Source organism: Schistocerca nitens, chromosome 5 (assembly GCF_023898315.1).
Source record: "Schistocerca nitens isolate TAMUIC-IGC-003100 chromosome 5, iqSchNite1.1, whole genome shotgun sequence".
NCBI lineage: Eukaryota > Metazoa > Arthropoda > Insecta > Orthoptera > Acrididae > Schistocerca > Schistocerca nitens.
The window spans coordinates 733,792,725-733,815,987 of NC_064618.1; the positions used below are offsets into that span (position 1 = coordinate 733,792,725).

Consider the following 23,263-nt stretch of genomic DNA (forward strand, 5'->3'; position numbering starts at 1 on the left):
TTAACTGAGAACTCTACAAATACGCTGTAACTCCATATGAACTACTCACAAAGGGATCATGAGGACAAGATTAGATTAATTACAGCATTTACAGAGGCCTTTAAATCATTCTTCTCATGCTCCTTACATGAATAATTGGTACGATGGGATGAACGCTTTGTCATGCACTTCACAGTGGTTTTCTGACTAATCACTAGATGCAGATAAAAACATGCACATTTGAAAGAGAGACACACACAAATTGAAGCAGATGCTCCAGAGGCTGCATACCAGCAGGTGTATCATATTCATTTGCTCCATGTGCAACTCACATGAGGTTGAGAGCTACATACCTTTTTTACAATCTGAGCAACACAACAATGTTGCACTGCAATGCAACTAAAAATTCTGACAAATGGCACTGCCCTTTAACTCACTGCATGGAACAATGTATCACAGGACCACAACTTCACAATGTTCTTTGAGATGTTTCACTACCAACATCATATAGTGTGCATGTTTAGCTTACAGAATGCAATAGTACTGGAGTACGCCTTATTAAAATACAGCAGTTTTAGTGGAACAGGACAATGTCCATCAACAGAAGAAAGAAACAGATAGATTGATAGAGAGAGAGAGAGAGAGAGAGAGAGAGAGAGAGAGAGAATGTAAGATGACACAGGAATACTATAGTTTTATATGCTCATTAGATAACTGGTTACAAATTACTAATTACTACAGTTATGGTAAATAAATTGCTGCTTTTATTCAGCATGTTGTGATGTAACATATCACTTTGGAAAAGCGAGGTATAGCGAAATGTTTACAGTGCCAACAAATGATGATCGGGACCCACAGAAGAGTTTTTCTTTTAATTAAGCCAATTAGAAGGGCACACTGTTTGGAAATTTGATGATTCTATTTGTGCATGTAATCTGGTGTGGATGGACATTGCGCATCTTCAAGACTGGGTGACGAGGACAGTTTTTTGTTAAGCTTTGAGGTACCTGCTGATTAAGAGGTTACTCCGTGCTTTGACATCCTGACCAGGTGATGCTGTCGTGGAAAGAGAGACGAGACATTATCAAACTGTAATTATGTCAGACAGAACAAATATATTACACTAACGTATGGCTGGGCAACTTGCGGCCCACAGACCCATCGCATAAAAGAAATTCATCAGAGAGAGAGAGAGAGAGAGCGAGAGAGAGAGAGAGAGAGAGAGAGAGGAATTTGCACAGTACTTTGCCTTGGACACATTTTCAGATATTTTCACCGATGCTCAGCTTGTCTCGGGTTTGCTGTTCACGATGCAGACCAGTGAAAATTTTTCTTATATTGCGCTTGCACAATGCCATTTCGCCACCACTGGATTTCAACAAAGAGAAACAGTTTCTCTGTCTTAAAGCAAAGTTATGGCCCATGCGTTCAAATGGATGCGGAGATTGGGGGAAACAGTTTACTACATTAAGGAGGTGCAGGGAGAAGTATTTTCACCTCTGTATCAGTGTTGACGAAAAACACACACACACACACACACACACACACACACACACACACACACACACACACGTTATTTACTGCTTTCTGCCTACGTCTGTGCTACATGCTGACAGATCGTAGACATTGGTAGTTGGTGACAATCGCACAAAATTTACCAACTACTTGTGAAATGTGCCGATTTGAATAATGGAAGTTAGGACCACAATCTCATGAGCAATCTATTGGATTGGTGCACAAGTTCATAATGTTTTTCCATAAGTTTAATAAACACAACAGAAACACATAACAGAGACTTTAGTCATCAATAATATATTCTCCTTCACTGTTTACAACATTCTGCCAATGCTGGGGTAATTTTTTGATTCTGCAACTGTAGAAATCACATGGTTTTGACATGAAGGACTCGTCAAGCCATGTTCAGAGAGCATTTTCATCCAGAAAGGAAGCTCCTTGAAGGTTGTTTGATAGAGAGTGGAAAAGGTGAAAATGGAATGGCGCAATATCAGGTGTATGAGTTGGGTGTGGAAGTTCTTCCCAACCCAACTCTTGTATAGTGTTTCATGTTACTCTAGCAGAATGCAGTCGTGTTATCACGGAGCAGCATAACTTCACACAGTCTTCCAGGTCATTGTTCTTGGACTGCCTCTGCAAGACGTCTAAGTTGCAGACATCTAAGTTGCAAATCCTCATTTTGCTTTTGTGAACATCAACAAAAGCAAAATGAGGATAATGGAATGTAGTTGAGTTAACTCGGGTGATGCTGAGGGAATTAGATTAGGGAATGAGACACTTAAAGTAGTAAATGAGTTTTGCTATGTGGGGGGCAAAATAACTGATGATGGTCGTAGTAGAGAGGATATAAAGTGTAGACTGGCAATGGCAAGGAAATCGTTTCTGAAGAAGAGAAATTTGTTAACATCGAGTATAGATTTAAGTGTCAGGAAGTCGTTTCTGAGAGTATTTGTATGGAGTGTAGCCAAGTATGGAAGTGAAACATGGACAATAAATAGTTTGGACAAGAAGAGAATAGAAGCTTTCGAAATGTGGTGCTACAGAAGAATGCTGAAGATTGGCTGGGTAGATCAAATAACTAATGAGGAGGTATTGAATAGAACTGGGGAGAAGAGGAGTTTGTGGAACAACTTGACTAGAAGAAGGGATGGGATGGTAGGACATGTTCTGAGGTATCAAGGGATCACCAATTTAGTATTGGAGGGCAGCGTGGATGGTAAAAATCGTAGAGGGAGACCAAGAGATGAATACAGTAAGCAGATTCAGAAGGATGTAGGCTGCACTACGTACTGGGAGATGAAGCAGCTTGCACAGGATAGAGTAGCATGGAGGGCCGCATCAAACCAGTCTCAGGACTGAAGACCACCACCACCACCACCACCACCACCACCACAACAACAACAACAACAACAACAAGTTGAAAATATTTAAGTTACAAATGCCTAAGTTGTAAACAATACATGTCAGTAGTGATGGTTACACCTAGGGGAAGCAATTCGTAGTGCACTACATCATCGCTGTTCCACCAGATGCATAACATTATCTTTTGTAGAGACGTGCAAGTGCTTTTTTTTTTAGCTCAAGCATTTCTTTCTTTTCCTTATGGTAGCACAAAGACAACACTTCCCAGTAACAATACAGGACAGAAATGGTCGGTTTTGTTCACAAGCCAATTGATGACGAGCAAGCAAAGATGCATTTAGGCTACCCACTGATTTTTGTGATTTTGGCTTAGAGCATGCGGTACCCATACACCCAATCTTGGAAGCTTCCCAATAGCTTGCAAATGTCACAAAATGGTGGAACGATCAAAGCTCATCACATCTGCCAGATCTCAAATAGAATGATGTGGATCTTGTGGATTAATGCTTTTAAACAATCTTAATGAAACCCCAAAAGTCTTCCTGAAAGCGAAGAGTCACTAATGTCAAAATGATCCACCAGAAAACCATTTTCTTGCCATGCTCTGTCCAATGGCATTATCCTCATACACAGAGCAAATGTTTCTGGCTGCCTCCACTACTGTCACCCCTCTACTGAACCCAAACAGAATGATATGTCAAAAATGTTCCAATTTCTCAACTTGGTGCACCATTTTCTAGCCTCCACAGGAATGACAATACGTAAACTCAAATAGCAACAGTGAACTAAAAATAAATTATGACAACTGATAAATCCATAGCTACCGAAATACCAACTTGCAAAACAAAAATGCTATGAACTTGTGCACCAACCTAATAGTTATCTGTTGTTGGTTCATCTGTAAGATTCTACACTAGTCCGTTTGTTAATTTTGTGCAAGTGTTCACATGCATCTTTACTGAATTTATTCGCGAACTGTATGGGGTTAAGAAGAGAAAAGTATATTCTAAATGTCAACAATTCCAGGAGAAATGGATGAAGGATTATTTCTTCACAACATACAAATATAAACCTGTTCGCTTGTCATGTAATGAATCACTATCTGTTGTGAATGAATATAATATGAAAAGGTACCTTTCTACAAAACAAACTGCTCAAAAACAGCTTATAGGGCAATCACGGAAAGACAAAATTAAAATATTAATTTCCAATTTGGATAACCAACAGTGGTTGCTGCACTCATTATCTGTAGTATAGCCCAAATAATCAGGTACCATGTTGGGAGGATTTTTGGTTTTAAAGTCACCAAGTCCATAGTGTCCAACCACCATGCTGCATTTATGTGACCTTGCCACATTTCAGTTTTTCACCTTCTCAGCGGTATCAATTTTACTGTTTTCTGGGTGATCATAAACTGAAACTGCTCTCAAAAACACATGTTTTGAGGCATAATTTAATGGTTTGGCACACTGGGTAAGTGGTGTTATCCCACGTCATAGATGCTACAGTTTTGATACACATGGGGGTGCTACTGTTGCATCACATCATGATATGGCCCCGCAAGCTTAAGTGTGAGAATCGGGGCTCCAAGTCACCAAAGGCTGCCCAAGCCTGCTCTAATGCATGTGTAAATCTGAAGGATTAAGAAGTGTTCCCGGATTGAAAGGAAGGGTTAATGTATAAGTATTTCCAGAAAAATGGTTCCAATCATTAAGTAGCAAATCTGATTTGAGAAATCTTTACAGCAGCCAGTGCAGAAGAAGTTGCAAAGGAAATTGAGTCCACAAATGAAGAACACACACAGTTTCACTGGACATTCAAATGGGAAGCAACACTGGAGTATTTGAAAGTAATGGCGATCGTAATTTTCATTCAAGGGAGCACATCATTGTGGTACCCTTTGTGATAGAAAAAAGACTACTTCTATGCTGGGAAGTTAATGTAATTTGAATAAGAAGAACTTATTAAATAAAAAACAAGAAGAAATTAACAATTTCTGACAAAAAGACTTCATCGATGAATAAAGCTGTTGTCCTTGGCAATGGAGTCAACAGATGGGACTATGGGACAGTGCATAAGCCATTACCAGCGCCGCATTTATAAAAGCATTAAAAAAGAAATGAGATGGTGATGAACAGTCATTAAATCCATCGACAACAATTATGTCCAAGAATTCAGAACGTCCACTACCTAGAAGATTGTCAACTGCAGTTTCTAAGGGCTGTAACTGCTCATCAGATCCACAACAATGCCCCAGCAGCCAACAATAATCATGTCTGCAACTCATCAACCTACAGCAATGGCAGCTTTAGCTGTTGACCCACTTACAACAACAATGTTCACCATAACATCGATCTACCTTCCTATCAGCATCATGACAGGGCAATCTATGCAAGCATTGTTTGGTTAATTGTATTTAATCCAAGCTGATTTTTATTTATTGTGGTGGTGTACTTTGTGGGAGTAGGTTTGACAATCAGAGTTTTTTGGTTTTGTTCAACGAAGTTGTTATAGTACTACGGCAGTCAAGAGAAGACCTCTTCATCTCCGAATAACTACTGCAGCCTACCTCCTCCTGAATCTGTATACTGTATTTATTTCTTGGTCTCCCTCTACTATTTTTACCCCCTCTCCCTCCCCCAACACCTCCCTCCAATACTAAATTGGTGATTCCATGATGCCTCAATTTGTCCTATCAATCAATTACTTCTTTTGGTCAACATGTGCCACCAATTTCTTGTCTCCCCAATTCTATTCAGTACCTCCTCATTAGTTATGTGATCCACCCATCTAATCTTCAATTCTCTTTTTGTCTACGCTGTTTATCATCTGTGTTTCACTTCCATACATGGCTACTCTCCAGGCAAATACTTTCAGAAGAGAATTCTTAAGACTTAAATCTTAATTCAATGTTAACAAATTTCTCTTCTTCAGAAATGCTTTTCTTGCCATTGTCAGTCTACATTTTATATGCTCTCTACTACTACAGTTATTTTGCTACCCAAACAGCAAAACTCATTTACCACGTTAAGTGTCTCATTTCTTAATCTAATTCCATCAACATCATCTTATTTAATTCGACTACATTCCATTATCCTTGTTTTACTTTGATTTATATTCATCTTATATCTTTCTTTCAAGACAGTGTCCATTCCGTTCAACTGCCCTTCCAAGTCCTGCACTGTCTATGACAGAATTACAATGTCATCACAAACTTTAAAGTTTTTATTTGTTTTCCCTGAACCTTAATGCCTACTCCAAATGTTTCTTCAGTTTTCTTTACTGCTTGTTCAAAGTACAGACTGAATATCTTCTGGGGGGGGGGGGGGGATAGGCTACAACACTGTCTCATTTCCATCTCAACCAATGCTCCCCTTTCATGCCCCTCAATTCGTGTAACTGCTGACTGGTTTCTGTAAAAGTTGTAAATAGCTTTTCACTCCCTGTATTTTACTCCCGCTACCTTCAGAATTTCAAAGAGAGTATTCCAATCAACACTGTCAAAAGCTTTCTCTAAGTCTACAAATGCTATAAATGTAGGTTTGTCTTTCCTTACCCTATCTTCAACGATAAGTCATAGGGTCATTATTGCCTTGCACGTTCCTACATTTCTCCAGAATCCAAAATGATCTTCCCCAAGGTTGGCTTCTATCAGTGTTTCCATTCTTCTGAAAATAATTCATGTTAGTATTTTGCAACCATGATTTATTAAATCTGTAGTTCTGTAATTTTCACATCTGTCAGCAAGCGCCCCCCCCCCCCCCCCCCCTCTTTAATGATTACATTCTTCATGAAGTCAGTGTGTGTTTTGCCTGTCTCATACATCTTGCACACCAGATGGAGAGTTTTTTCATGGCTGCCCCCCCCCCCCCCCCAAGACAATAATAGTTCTGATGGAATGTCATCTACTCTTGAGGCCTTATTTAAACTTTAGATCTTTCAGATTTCTGTCACATTCTCCTCACAGTATCACTTCTCCCATCTGATCTTCAACTATGTCCACTTCACTTTCTATCAAGCTGCCTTCAAGTTTATCTCCCTTTTCTAAATCCTCTATATACTCCTTACACTTTTCACCTTCCCCTTTTTTGCTTAGGACTGGTTTTCCATCTGAGCACCTGATATTCATACAGCTGCTCCTCTTTTCCCCAAATGTCTCTTTAATTTTATTGTAGCGGTATCTATCTTTCCACTAGTGAAATGTGCTTCTAAATCCCTACAGTTGCCCCTAGCCATTCTTGCTTAGCCATTTGGCCTCCCTGTCACTCGCATTTTTTAGACGTTTGTATTTGCTTTCACCTATTTCATTTGCTACATTTTTATATTTTCTCCTTTCATCAGTTAAATTCAATATCCCTTGTGTTATCCAAGGATTCTACTCTGCCTTGTCTTTTTAACCATTTGATCCTCTGCTGCCTTCACTATTTCATCTCTTAAAGCTATCCATTCACTTTCTACTGTATTCCTTTCCTCTGTTTCAGTCAACTGTTGCCTAACACTCCCTCTCAAACTCTGAGCAACCTCTGGTTCTTTAAAACTTATCCGGGCCCATCTCCTTAATTTTCAAACTTTTTCCAATTTCTTCAGCTTTAATCTACAGTTCATAACCAATAAATTGTGGCCAGAGTCCACATATGCCCCTGGAAAAGTCTTACAATGGAAAATCTAGTTCCAAATCTCTGTCTTGCCATTATATACTCAGTCTGAAACCTTCCAGTGTCTCCAGGTCTCTTCCATGTATACAACCTTCTTTTATGATTGCTGAATCAAGTGTTAAAGATGATTAAATTATGCTCTGTGCAAAATTCTACCAAGCAGCTTCCTCTCCCATTCCTTTCTCCAAGTCCGTATTCACCAACAATTTTTCCTACTATCAAATTCCAGTCCCCCATTGCAATCAAATTTTACCTCATTTAACTACCTGAATAACTTCTTTTACCACATCATACATTTCTTCAATATCTTCATCATCTTTGGAGCTAGTTGGCAGATAAATATGCATTACTGTAGTAGGCATGGCTTCATGTCTATCTTGGCTATGATAATGCATTCACTATGCTGTTCGAATTAGCTTACCCATGTTCCTATTTTCTTATTCTTTATTAACCCACTCCTACATTACCTGTGCTTGATTTTGTATTTATAGCCCTGTAGTCACCTGACCAGAAATCCTGTTCCTTCTGCCACCGAACTTCACTAATTCCCATTATATCTAACTTCAGCCTATCCATCTCCCTTTTAAAATTTTATGACCTACCTGTCCAATTAAGGAATCTAACATTCCATGCTTCGATCTGTAGAATGCCAGTATTGTTTCTCCTGATGAGGAGGACCTCCTCGGTAATCCCCACCCGGAAACAGAGTTATTTTACAGTAGAGGAAGCCATCACCATTTAACCGTACGGTAGACACACATGCCCTTGGGAAGAATTACAGCTGCAGTTTCCCCTTGCTTTCAGCCATTCACAGGACAAGCACAGCAAGACCATTTTGGTTGATGTTACAAGACCAGATCAGTCAATTATCTGGACTGGTGCCCCTGAAACTACTGAAAAGGCTGCTGCTGCTCTTCAGGAAGCACACATATGTCTGGCCTCTCAACAGATACCCTTCCATTGTCACTGCACCTACAGTAAGGCTATCTGTATCACTAAGGCACACAAGCCACCCCACTGGTGGCAAGGTCCACGGCTCACGAGAGGGAACTAATGTTAACCATACATAGTAACTGTGTGTGCCCAACACTCCCAGTAACGTCATAGACATAACCGAAAGTAAAGAAAAGCCTGTATGTTTTAGGCACAACAAGAATTAAAGGAAAGCCTGTAAAGGAAGAGATGACACTACATACAATAATAAATGCTGTCGTTTTCCATCAAAAGCTGTAATCGTGCCACATCTACAGTTAGAAGTACTCTTAGGGCTGCACTGCTATGTGACCATAAAGCATTTCTTGATTTCAATGCAAATAGAGTATGGTGGAAACGTACACTACAGGGTATCTTTTGAGAATAATTCAGATACCTGTAAATAGGAATTGCAGAGGATGGCACATATTCATCTGGAAGCTACAGCTAATGTAGTAGTAGTAGTAGTAGTAGTAAAGATCAGAGTATGGTTATGGAAGAATCAGTACAATTAACAAAGTCTCAGGAATTACAAAACATATTACCCACATATAAAAAGTATATTCAGATAAACCAAGGGTAATTATTAAGTATGTGTGTATATTTAAGATGATGGATGAGAAGATTTCCTATACCAATGAGTCTTTAATATGGCAGTTCAAGAAGATACAAAGTATTACTGACAAAAGTACTATTGAATGCAGCTTAAATGTATACGATAATCCTTTGCTGGTTGTGGAAATACATGCAGGATATGTTCAATTGGTGAGTGTGAGTGAGTACAGAAGAATTGTTGTCTAAGCCTGAGGAAGCCACTTCTGTTTTAGTTCTATGGACTTAACACAGGTTACAGCCAGGTACACTTCCACAAAGAATATAGAGTGTACACAGCCTTTTTAATTTGAAGGAAAATCTGATCAATTTTGTGTAGCCCTAGTATCTTTTGGCTTTAATATATTTGTGGTGGTTTTTATCCACACTCCAGACAACTCCTTAAATGGTGACCTAGTACAAGAAATAATTACAAAAGTAGCCAAACTGCTACTCATTTCCAAGACCAGGGAGGGCATTGCGCAATGCTTATTATAACTGAACAGAAAAACGATTACAGAAGAAAGGAAGAACAACAAAACTAGCAAAGTCTCATTTTGGCACGGATGAGCTGAAATCTCTATGGCATATGGTTTGTATAAAGGGTATACAACTTGACCCATAAAAGATTCCAGCTATAAAAGACTGCCTAGAACCACTAAATTTGGCTAAGAGAAGCAAGGTAAGCCACAGAAGAGAATGGTTCATAAAAATGCCGAAATCACCATGAGAAGGGAGACGAAAAGTCATCAACTATCATTAAGAGTATATTGACACAGCAGACAAAACATATGTAATACTCTAATGCATGAGTAAGTTAGAAGCATTATGAAATGTTTCCTGGTTGTAAACTAAGGGTCAATATACGAGTATTTCTGGAACAATGCTTTCAGTCATTTAATAGCACAATGGATCTGAGAAAGCTTTACAGCCCATGTACAAGAGAGAGAGAGAGAGAGAGAGAGAGAGAGCCCATGTACAAAGAAGAGGCACAGTTTAGCTGCACCTTCAAACAAGGAGCAGCAGTGCAGTATTTAAAACCAATGGTGATGGTACTTTTAATTCAATCATACATACATTTCAGACAAGGTAACACCTCACTATGTGGGAGAGCGAAGCAGCTCAGATGTGATAATGGTACTCCCATCTCTATTTTCAATCTTTGTTGTGGCGGCAAATTAATCAATTAGTTAGATTTATGTTCCATGGATCATTTGCACAATAAACGGCAATAACGTGGAACAAGTCATGTTATATTCACATTACAAAATAATTAATAAATATGCCTATCGACTGATCCTTACAAGTTTCTTTTTAGCATAAAGATGTAAGTTAGAAATTCCTACCCACCACCTTTTACACATAAAAATAACATAAATTATTCTATGAAATGGGAGGGGTTATCAAAGAGAAACTTTTTCAGTTTGTTTTCAAATTTCATTTTGCTGTCTGTCAGATATATTATATCAATGGGTAAGTGATCAAAAATTTTGGCTGCAGCATTTTTGTGCTGAAGAACAACTTTAAGGGGCTCCCAAAAGCCCTATCTTTCCAATGTTAAAATAGCGCTTACTAATTACATGTTTTCTCAGAAATTATTTGAGCTAGGAGTCCAAATTTTTACAGGTTATTTACTGGAGTTTTGGATACAACGTAAGAAGGTGTTTTTAACTATATGAATTTAGTTGGTAGAGATTAATTTTTTTGTTGTAATGAAAATCCACTACGTTTTGTGCCTTTTTTGTTTACAAATTCAACAATATACAGGTTTCTGGAGAAAGGCTGTGTTAAGTCACGCAGAAGGGACTGTTAACATTTCCTGAAAATTTGAAGAAAGCTGATTTGGTAGATCCTGACAATACATGTAATTTGTATGAAAAAATAAAACTTTTGAGAATCGACTGACAAAGTTTGATTTTCCTTTTTAGTACATTCCAGGTCCATTGGATGGATTATCTTCATCTTCTGCAAGCTCCTCTTCCAGCTTTCTCTTTGTCCTCCTCCTGTCTACTCTGGCTTGTATTTCTAAGCTCTTACAGCCCTGCCAGCAGCCCTAAGGCATTCCCCGTCTAAAGCAAGCATCATTCATACCATGTGGAAGCCTTTCTTCATTCCCATATTTCGAAAGACTTTGCACCTTACAATGCTGCCATCATAAAAAGCAACAACAGCACCATACACACCAAAGTTAAGTGTTTGTATTCCAACAAATACAGTCTTGGGGATTCTTGACCATATAAAACTATTTACAATAAAGTTGGTGTTTTGAGTTTTTCCATTAATACACTTTTTCAACAGTTCAGGTGCTGCTAAGTCTCTCAAAATAGGTTTTAACACTTTCATTACCGCATCAGGCAGACTATATTTATGAGTATACACTTCACCAGATAGCAATCCCTTGTTCTGCTTACATCAACTGCTTTCTCCTTTGGGACACAAGTAATGATGGAGACTTTCATTGTTTGAAAATGTTGTTGTTATTGTAGTCTTCAGTCCAGAGACTGATTTGATGTAGCTCTCCATGCTCCTCTATCCGGTGCAAGCTGCTTCATCTCCCAGTACCTACTGCAACCTACATCCTTATGAATCTGTTTAGTATATTCATCTCTTGGTCTCCCTCTACAACTTTTACCCTCCACACTGCCCTCCAATACTAAACTGGTGATCCCTTGATGCCTCAGAATATGTCCTACCAACCGATCCCCTCTTCTAGTCAAGTTGTGCCACAAATTTCTCTTCTCCCCAATTCTGTTCAATACCTCCTCATTAGTTATGTGATCTACCCATCTAACCTTCAGCATTCTTCTGCAGCACCACATTTCGAAAGCTTCTATTCTCTTCTTGTCCGAACTATTTATCGTCCACGTTTCACTTCAATTCATGGCTGCACTCCATACAAATACTTTCAGAAACAACTTCCTGACACTTAAATCTATACTTTATGTTAACAAATTTCTCTTCCTGAAAAACTCTTTCCTTGCCCTTGCCAGTCTACATTTTATATCCTCTCTACTTTGACCATCATGAGTTATTTTACTCCCCACATAGCAAAACTCATTTACTACTTTAAGCGTCTCATTTCCTAATCTAATTCCCGCAGCATCACCCGATTTAATTCGACTACATTCCATTATCCTCGTTTTTCTTTTGTTGATGTTCATCTTATATCCTCCTTTCAAGACACTGTCCATTCCGTTCAACTGCTCTTCTAGGTTCTTTGCCATCTCTGACACAATTACAATGTCATCGGCGAGCCTCAAAGTTTTTATTTCTTCTCCATAGATTTTAATTCCTACTCCACATTTTTCTTTTGTTTCCTTAACTGCTTGCTCAATGATTGAATAACATCAGGGATAGGCTACAACCCTGTCTCACTCCCTTCCCGACCACTGCTTCCCTTTCATTTCATGCCCCTCGACTCTTACAACTGCTTTCTGGTTTCCGTACAAATTGTAAATAGCTTTTCGCTCCCTGTATTTCACTCCTGCCACCTTAAGAATATGAAAGAGAGTATTCCAATCAACACTGTCAAAAGCTTTCTCTAAGTCTACAAATGCTAGAAATGTAGGCTTGCCTTTCCTTAATCTATTCTCTAAGATAATTCGTAGGGGTCAGTATTGCCTCACGTATTCCAACATTTCTACGGAATCCAAACTTATCTTCCCAGGGATCGGTTTCAACCAGTTTTTCCATTCGTCTGTTGGACTCGCATTCGGGAGGACGACGGTTCAATCCCGTCTCCAGCCATCCTGATTTAGGTTTTCCGTGATTTCCCTAAATCGTTTCAGGCAAATGCCGGGATGGTTCCTTTGAAAGGGCACGGCCGATTTCCTTCCCAATCCTTCCCTAACCCGAGCTTGCGCTCCGTCTCTAATGACCTCGTTGTCGACGGGACGTTAAACACTAACCACCACCACCATACATCTGTAAAGAATTCATGTTAGTATTTTGCAGCCATGGCTTATTAAACTGATAGTTCGGTAATTTTCACATCTATCAGCACCTGCTTTCTTTGGGATTGGAATTATTATATTCTTCTTGAAGTCTGAGGGTATTTCGCCTGTCTCATACATCTTGCTCACCAGATGGTAGAGTTTTGTCAGGGCTGGCTCTCCCAAGGCTGTCAGTAGTTCTAATGGAGTGTTGTCTACTCCCAGGGCCTTGTTTTGCCTCAGGTCTTTCAGTGCTCTGTCAAACTCTTCACACAGTATCATATCTCCCATTTCATCTTCTTCGACCTCCTCTTCCATTTCCATAATATTGTCCTCAAGAACATCGCACTTGTATAGACCCTCTATACACTCCTTCCACCTTTCTGCTTTCCCTTCTTTGCTCACAAGTGGGTTTCCATCTGAGCTCTTGATATTCATGCACGTGGTTCTTTTTCTCCAAAGGTCTCTTTAATATTCCTGTAGTCAGTATCTATCTTACCCCTAGTGAGACAAGCCTCTACATCCTTACATTTGTCCTCTAGCCATCCCTGCTTAGCCATTTTGCACTTCCTGTCGATCTCATTTTTGAGATGTGCGTATTCCTTTTTGCTTACTTCATTTACTGCATTTTATATTTTCTCCTTTCATCAATTCAATTCAATACCTCTTCTGTTACCCAAGGATTTCTATTAGCCCTCGTATTTTTACCTACTTGGTCCTCTGCTGCTTTCACTATTTCATCTCTCAATGCTACCCATTCTTCTTCTACTGTGTTTCTTTCCCCCATTCTTGTCAATCGTTCCCTAATGCTCTCCCTGAAATTCTCTACAACCTCTGGTTCTTTCAATTTATCCAGGTCCGATCTCCTTAAATTACCACCTTTTTGCAGTTTCTTCAGTTTTAATCTACAGTTCGTAACCAACAGATTGTGGTCAGAGTCCACATCTGCCCCTGGAAATGTCTTACAATTTAAAACCTGGTTCCTAAATCTCTGTCTTACCATTATTTAATTTATCTGACACCTTCCAGTATCTCCAGGCTTCTTCCATGTATACAACCTTCTTTTATGATTCTTGAACCAAGTGTTAGCTATGATTAAGTTATGCTCTGTGCAAAATTCTACCAGGCGGCTTCCTCTTTCATTCCTTAACCCCATTCCATATTCATCTACTGTTTCCTTCTCTTCCTTTTCCTACTATTGAATTCCAGTCACCCATGACTATTACATTTTCGTCTCCTTTCACTATCTGAATAATTTCTGTTAACTCATCATACATTTCATCAATCTCTTCGTCATCTGTGGAGCTAGTTGGCATATAAACTTGTACTATTGTAGTAGGCATGGGCTTCGTACCTATCTTGGCCCCAATAATGCGTTCACTATGCTGTTTGTAGTAGCTTACCCGCACTCCTACTTTTTTATTCATTATTAAACCTACTCCTGAATTACCCCTATTTGGTTTTGTATTTATAACCCTGTATACACTTGACCAGAAGTCTTGTTCCTCCTGCCATTGAACTTTGCTAATTCCCACTATATATAACTTTAACTTATCCATTTTCCTTTTCAAATTTTCTAACCGACCTGCCCGATTAAGGGATCTGACATTGCACGCTCCGACCCGTAGAATGCCCGTTTTCTTTCTCCTGGTAACAACATCCATCTGAGTAGTCCCCGCCCGGAGATCCGAATGGGGGACTATTTTACCTCTGGAATATTTTACCCAAGAGGACGCCATCATCATTTAACCATACAGTAAAGCTGCATGCCTTCGGGAAAAATTATGGCTGTAGCTTCCCACTGCTTTCAGCCGTTCGCAGTACCAGCAGTCACCAAGTTAATTCACATACCGCACTTTATCACATGCAACAGAACGCTGAAATATACTAGCAACACCAGACACTTCCATTCCACCACTACTGTCACCTTCGTTAGCTGCGCAATTATTTTCATGTATACCTTATTTTTTTATGGACAATGTAATATTTAGAGGCTTGATTGCAGCATTCGATGGTGCCTGGCATAAATGGGAACACACATCTCTTCATGGTGTAGTATCTGCCTCCAGTATGTATAAGTTTTAGATGTAGCATTAATATCGCAAGAAGATATTACTGTTACATCTGAAACTTATACATACTGGAGGCAGATACTACACCATGAAGAGATGTGTGTTCCCATTTATGTCAGGCACCATCGAATGCTGCAATCAAGTCTCTATTACAACTGCTTTCTATTACTGTCCCTGCCACACTTCCTTCATAGATTATATTTTAGACACTATAAATCTATTATAATTCGGGATTTGGAAGATTCACCATGTCACAGAAAACCGTACCTGCAGTAGCACCCTTACCAATTGTAAGCAAGGCGTATCATCATCATCATCATCATCATCATCAAACAGTTCCAGTTTCCTGGTTAATGGTAATGAGCATCTTCCACTTCGTCCTGCCCAGATACACCTGTTCATGGAGCACATCATCCACTGCCCATCCTCTGGTCACTAGATCGGCCTTGATCAAGTCCATCCATCGGTTTCGAGGTCTTCCTTGAGATCTTTTCCCATCCACCTGTCTTTCCAAATTTATTTTGGCTGTTTTAGTTGGCAAAAACAAATCTAATGTGTTCATAGATTTCGCTATCATTTTCTTCATTTGGAATTACAGGAACACTGTTTCAAAAGATGGTCATGTATGAACACTTACCATAATGTAGTTCCATTACACTGGCAAGTCCCACGTGATTTTTTATAGAGTGTTCCAGACCTACTTCACTACACAGAATACATCTTGCACAGTTTGCAAAAATTCCAATTTGCCCACACTTTTCATTAACTGAACCAAGCTTCTGAAGTACTTTGTTTCTCATCTTTACTGCAATGGGCAGGTGTACCAGCAATGTTAGGTTCACAAACCTGGTTATCGTATTTATTGTTTACAGTAATAACACCTATCTTTGGCTTTCCAACATTTCTTCTTTACTTAAAAACCTTCAGAGCATTTCTTGTCACTTTATGTTTACCCATGATTATCCTTCGATAAAACACACTCTTCAATGAAAAGAATTCATTGTGAATATTTTCAGGATTAAAAAGAGTAAATAAACATGCAACTTGTAACAATCAAGCAAGCAATATATGTATATCAAACTATCGCGGGTTAGCCACAACACTTATTTTGTAACACTTATTTTCTCTTTCATCACTAAAATGTACATGATGAGCATGTAGATTCATGAGTACAACATTTGACAGCAGTTTAACAGCACCATAGTGGATCACGTCCATGCAGAACATATTTTAAAAATATGTTATTGTCTTCTGAGCTGAATAAATTATATATCAATTTAAAGGGGAAAGTCTGCAGATTTTTAAAATGCACAAAAGGTAAAAATTGAACATTTCACGATTTCGAACCTTTCCGGAGCCCCTTAACGTGGAGTAATGAATGTATCTTCCCTTCTGGTATTGTAATTATGTATGTCACTGTTCCTTTTGAACAGTAGAGTATTATTTACAACAAACTTCATCAGGCGATAAATGTACTGTGAAGCAGTAATCAGGATGTCCAACTCCTAACACTTAATATCTACAACAGGGGTTCCCAACAAAATTTTCTCGAGGACCCCCTCATCGAGTATGATTGGTATCTTGTCATATCACAGTATCAAGTACCTAAAAAAGCCAAATTAATAGTCTTTTTATATGTTTTCTATTTTTGGTACTTAGAAAAAACATTGACATATTCATTATTGAAAAAACAGCGCTTTACAAACACTAATGTTTTAATACAGAATACTGAATACGTAAACAACACTGTCTGTGAAAGCACTAGCAATAAATTAAAAATGGCCGATTGTCATCTGAAATATGAGTTTCTGTGTAAAGTGACTGTAAGTTGTCAGCTCCAAACAGGCAGCGTGCACATTCTAATGGCATACAGCAGAAATATTTGCCTCTATCTAATTCTAGTTTTGCGCTAGAGTGTGCTAGTGTCAGTTGGCTCTAGAAAGATGCTAGACGCAGAAGTTAGCGTTCGATAAAGCTCTGCTCATGCAGGAAGCGGCCAAAACAATAAATCTGTTATCATATGAAATACATTTAATATATTTTTTATTCTAATAGCATCTTGTGGACCCCCCATGGCATAGCTCACAGACCCCTGAGGGTCCGCAGACCACCTGTTGGGAACCACTGATCTACAAGATCATAATAGGCAAGCACCTCATGTCCCTCTTATATCACGTTTATGAACATTGAAGACTTTCATTCTCAAAGATGAGATTCCCCCAGAACAATATTCCACAAGACATTATTGAATCAAATTATGTCAACTTACTGATTTGTCTATCCCCCAGATTTGCAATGATTCTAAGTGCAAAAGTGGCTGAACTAGGTTTTTTTAGGAGTTTCTAGTTTTACAATCATGTAAATTCCTGCGTGGAGCAACATGTAAAATAAGGGAAAGGAATTCACTCACCTACAGTGGATCAATGAATGGAATGCAGAAACATGTAACAGAAAACAGCAATCACACCAGATTTCAAGCAATGGCTCTTTTTCTAGCTGAAGTACACTCACTCACATACACAACCACACAAAAACCCAGATGTTCCCTCCTGTGAGCACAGCAAGATTTAGTATTGAAAGCCTACATCTCTCCTAACCTGTTGCAATTGCCTCACCGTACTTTTTCCCTTCTTTCCATAGCACTCCCACTACTCGTTGTACACTGCCTTCTCCCACCACTCTCTCTCTCTCTCTCTCTCTCTCCATCCACTACCATCCCCTTTCTCTTTCCTCCCCCTCACCACTCCCCTCCCTCTTCCTGCATCTCTTTTTGCTATTTTTCTCCTGTTGTGTGGCCACAGAGTTATTTGTCCAAAGACCTGCCTCTTTCCCACTTCCACCTCGCTGTGTCCTTCCCTACTCCCTCTCAACTATATTGGCTCCGCCAACTACTTTTTCCAGTTTAAATTCTAATCAAGATGGATGCCTCAAAATTTTTAAGTTTCCACCCTATTTATTATTTTCCCACCATGTGTTACACTTGTCAGAATAGCACCTAGAATTGAATATGTTGTGTCTTTTTAAAATTGAGTGTGAGAGCATTCACAGAAAACCAGTCAGTGATACTTTTAAGAACATTGTTTACTATTTATTGTACATATGCTTGGACTGATTACAATACTTGCATCAAGCGCAAAAAGAACTAAATCTGCTTGTGGTATATTATACGAAAGATTATTTACACGTATGAGAAATAAAAGCAGAGGAAAGATTGTGCCTTCAGGAACTCCATATATGATTTCTCTCCAGTCATAAGAATCTCCCTGATTATATTGGTTGAGTTACTAAGTAAAAATTTGTACGTTCTTTTGGCTAGATATGACATTATCCTTTGGTTGACTATACCATCAATCCCACAAAACCTCAGCTTATCTCTAGGAAAATATCATGAACCACGCATTCAAATGTCTTAGACAGGTTGCAGAAAATATCAGCCAGCACTTTTTTATTATTTAATGCTTGCAAAATTTGGCAAACGAATGTGTAAAAGGCATTCGCAATACAGCACCTCTTCTGGAATCCAAAGTGTGATCTACTGAGGGTATTATTGTTGCTCAGGTGGGATTGTAGAGAACATCGACTTCTCAAAAAATATGGAAAATTATGTCAGGTGTGAAACAGGTCAGTAGTCATTGACATCTTTCCTGTCACCTTTATTATAGAGCAGTTTAACAATGGTATATTTTAGTCTCTCTGCAAAAATATCTTGAGTTAGTGATTCATTACATTGGGCTTGTTATGTGGCAACAAATCCTTAGTAATCTGTCAGAAACATCGTCAAATCCCAATGAGCTTTTATTTTTGGGAGAATATATAATTTTCTTGATTTCACAAGCAGAAGTTGGCGATACACTCATATGACTGAATTTTATGAGAGTTGCTTTTTCAACACACTGCTGTTTTCCTCTTGAATTATTTTCCCTATACCTTCTTCTATATTTAAGGCATGGTTATTAAATACATTTGCTACCTGTGACTCATTGTTTACAGTCCTCTCATTAACTCAATAGTGATGTTATCCGATTATGAGACTGGTTGTTCTGTGTCCCATTTCGCTACATTCCGTATAGCCTAAGTCTGTTGTCAGGATTACTGGTTTCTGACATATCTGTAGGTTAGCTCTGGTTCTAGGTCTGCCATTGCCAATAATTGCTCTATGTTCGACAGTTCTCATTATCACTACATGTAAACCTAGCGTTATGATTCCCTCAGTTACTCCTAATTTTGGGCATAATCCACCAGACAACAATTGCTCCACTTTGGATGAACATTTCTTTATGAATAACTAAAACCACAATGTAAATTAAGAAATAATGTATAACATTACAGAGAAATCACTGACAAGCCTACTGATGGAAATTACATATATAAACCACATATCAAATATAGAAAATACTGAGGAGGGGGGAGAGGACTGATTTAAGTCTTACTGGCACTATCTATCAACGAAACTCTGAAAGCCACATGACTTCATAATCGCGTAACATAGTTACTGATAGGTGATAAATGTTTATTTTATTTCTTAAATATTCTCCTAGTTCCCACAAAATAATTTTAAATGCTCTTTTAAGACTCTTTCAGTCTGAACATGCCAATGGCTAAATGGCAAATATCAATAAGCAATTCAGTTTGGCACTTATATAAAACTGAACTTATTGGAACATTAGAGGATATCTATGATGTACAGAAGGAAGGATGACAGTAAAAAGGTTTTAGTTCAATACCTTATTGGAATAAAGGTAATTTTAAATTGTATAAATTTGTCATTACATCAGCTGAAGAAGATTTGGTTTGAAGGCGGAGGGGAGACAAAACAGTTGTTTTGTTGAATGGAAGATCCTAGCATTCATTCACTGGATGCGATTTAGGGAAATGTAATGCTGGATGACCAGAGTCACTGCAGTACTGTGGTGGTTATTAACTTTACCACACCACTTCCAGTAGGACTATTCGTACCATCAAACTAGTCCCCATGGTGGTGTGCCTTTTCTTTTCTTTTCTTTGCAAGCACCATCCCACATTTGCAAATGATTTTGCTATACCTTCTGAAAATGAGACATCTGCTGCAATGGAAATTTGAAAATGCACTGAAATGTCTGAAAACAGATACTGGCCAAAATAGAGAAGGTTAAAAATTTAAAATATCTTGAGGGCATAATCCAATAAACTGATTTGGAAAAAGTTACTATAGAAGAAAGGATACGTAAAATCAAAGGGCATAATATGCTATAGCTAAAGAAACACTTTTACAAAACAGCCATCTAAAAATGCAAAAATAATGCATTACAATACAGTACTGAAGCCAGAATATCTAGCATCAAACCATAATTTAGACAATTCGAAATACTAGAAAGTTGAAACATTAGGAAAATGTTAGGATCACAGAAAATTATGGCAGGTAGAAAATTACGAAGAAACAATTAAATTTATTCAAAAACAGAAAACATATCAGAAGTAATTAGAAAAAGAAGACAGGTATTCTTGGACTTTTGTTTCAAATGGAAGATAACAGATTACCATAACCAAAAAGATCTTCCGTTATTTGTGGGATACAACATCAACAAGAAGTTGGAACCACAGAGTAATAAAGGATTTAGAAAATAAACAAATAATTAAATAAAGGCTGAAGAAACAAGTGACACAGATGTGTTTGAGGAAAAGTATTGGATGTGGAAGGATTCCAAGGTAGGGAAGCGGAAAAGAAATAAAAGAAAAAAAAGCTGGTCTGAACTGGTCAGCAGACAGGAAGAAAGATCATAGTGAATGGATGAAAGATTACTGGAAGAAAAGGAAAGAACAACAAACAATGAATTGAAATTGGCAGATGATCTTTCCTTCTTATTGGATGAAGAAGAAGAATGCCCATCTTAAAGCAATGATGAAACAAACTAGTACGTCAATGTTTAACAGTTTGCTTCAAAATTTCACCATTCAAAGGAAGACATAATTTATATATAAGTTCTCTCACACACAATAAATAATCAGAAAAACTAAATAAAAATCACAGCTAGTAGGCTACATATTTTGAAACCAACACACAAATTTCCTGTAATAAGGAACAACACTTTATTAATACTCACTTAATCAATTCATGTGGACCCAATGATTGCTCTGTCATCATTCAGAGGTGTGGTACACTGGCAGAGAAATTCAAATCATTTAGGCCCTGGCACGTCCTGCAACACATTAACAGTACATCTCACAACTGATAAATTGCCATAAAAAAATATGACAAAATATTCATTGAAAATGTTAATATCTCTATTTATGGTGCTGCTGAGTGTGTATACAAAGACATGCACAGGAAGTATTTCAATGCATTGTTCCTAAGCAAGGGGCTATTTTTTTTCTTTTTTTTATATTATTATTGACTCCCTCTTACTCTGACAAGTGTTACCTGCAACAAGTGATTTGTGTGTGTGTGTGTGTAAGAGAGAGACTGAACACACAGTTAAGTAGAAAACACTTCATGTATGGCGTAAAAAAAACACACTTCATGTAAAAGGTCAGCAAATTGTCATATTTCCAGCGATAGTGTAGCATAGGCCAAGGCAAAATGTAAAACAGGGTATTTCCACATCAATGCCAGATGACTCAATTAGGCTACGACCCACGGAACATGCAGACAACTAATATAACGTTTATATTGAATTTATGGCGAAAGTGTCAAAAACTCAAGTCTTTACCCTGTTTACAGATGTAGAAACAACCGCTACATCAAAAATGTAAATTAGTTTTACTGAATAAAAAACAAATGTATAACAAAGAGGCCAGTTGTTATAAATCCAATATCTTAAACGAAATAATAAGATAACATTATATCCGTTAAATCAATGGCATAAAGTATTGAGCTTCCATACTACAAAAATAGCATTACATTAATTTTTCACAGTAGCCATTCCTCATACATGAGGTAAACGTCAAAATTCTGTCGCTACATCAGTAGTAAACAAATGTATATACCAGCATTTCCCTTAGCACTACCAACGCATCGTTGACAAGGCAACAGTCCCGTTTGATGACTGTAAACACTTGAGTTGACACGTTCTGGGCAATATTATTTGGCACTATTTCTTGAAGCGATTTGCTCGAAATATCATCAACACAGTACTTCAAATGTACTAGCCTACTTTGTTAAGAAAGCAAACTCGAACAAGAAGTTACATCATACGCAAAGTTAACAGAACATTTGATAAATACACACCTACCAACAACAAACACCTTCGAGTGTCAGCCTGACAGGCATAAGGATCTTGACAGGGCGCTTCGAGTTCCCTGATTGGTTGTTGATCAAAACCGAAACTATAGTGTTTCGATGGCACCCGTCTCCAAGAACTGAACCCACCAACTAGATAGTGGTCTAAACATGAGCCAAACCGGAACACCGCCCTCTGCGTACTCAGAGGCTTTGAAGTGTATTTTCCTTACATGTACTCAGAATCAGATGTACAAAATAAATAAAAAATTAACCCTATATCTGTGGTAGAAAAGTGCTGCCATCTCCTGGCAGTTCGAATGATAGGGGCGCAAGTGGTGCAGTTTGGCGGATTAAGTATTTGCAGCCGGATACCGTCAAGTGAAACATTGAATACGGTGCCATCATGGCTCAGTTGTTACTATACTATTATAGGAGCTTCTTCCATCACTGGACACGCCGGCAAAGGAAATAAACCCATCGAAGATCAGGTGGAAAAAAATATCAGTGAAAGGGAAAGCTCAGGCCAAAATCTGCAAAGCGGAAAACAACAATAAGAAAACAAAGCGATGAAGAAATTCAGGACGTAGAGTAGAAATTATAGCGGGCAAGGAAGATCCTATAAGAAGACAACAGTGACGTAACAGATGCCGAAGAAGATAATAAAGACAGGCACACTAGAAAAATAGACGTTGATAGGGATGTTCATGAGCAGTGGGAACAAGTAACGAAAATTGACCGCTCACACGCCACTGACAAGGTGGGGTACATTCAGTTCACAAGACTACGTAGACATTTAGTCCGTAATCCCAGTCTTAATGGAAATATAGATATTAGATCTCATGGAAAGAGACAGACCTGACCTTATTGAGGGTGTCCACATCAAAACTGGAATCAGTGACCAAGACGCGGCTGTGGCAACAATTATTAGAAAATTACGAAGGACATCTAGAACAAGCAGAAAGATATATATGTTCAGTAAACTACATC

At 38.4% G+C, this 23,263-nt stretch overlaps 1 protein-coding gene across 3 annotated transcripts in view; it reads right to left on the bottom strand.

Annotated features, from left to right (window-relative positions):
* The window catches only part of LOC126260137 (cellular tumor antigen p53-like), a 165,865-nt gene extending 143,171 nt beyond the window's left edge, over nt 1-22,694 (bottom strand). Inside the window, exons 1-2 of one of the 3 annotated variants that reach the window (XM_049957386.1) lie at nt 22,287-22,694; nt 21,159-21,254 (exon numbers count right to left, since the gene is read on the bottom strand). In XM_049957386.1, coding sequence (XP_049813343.1) covers nt 21,159-21,199 — 41 coding nt within the window. In that variant the 5' untranslated portion in view covers nt 21,200-21,254; nt 22,287-22,694. The other 2 variants (XM_049957387.1, XM_049957388.1) reach the window with 2 other exon arrangements.
* Between the last annotated feature and the right edge of the window lie 569 nt (nt 22,695-23,263).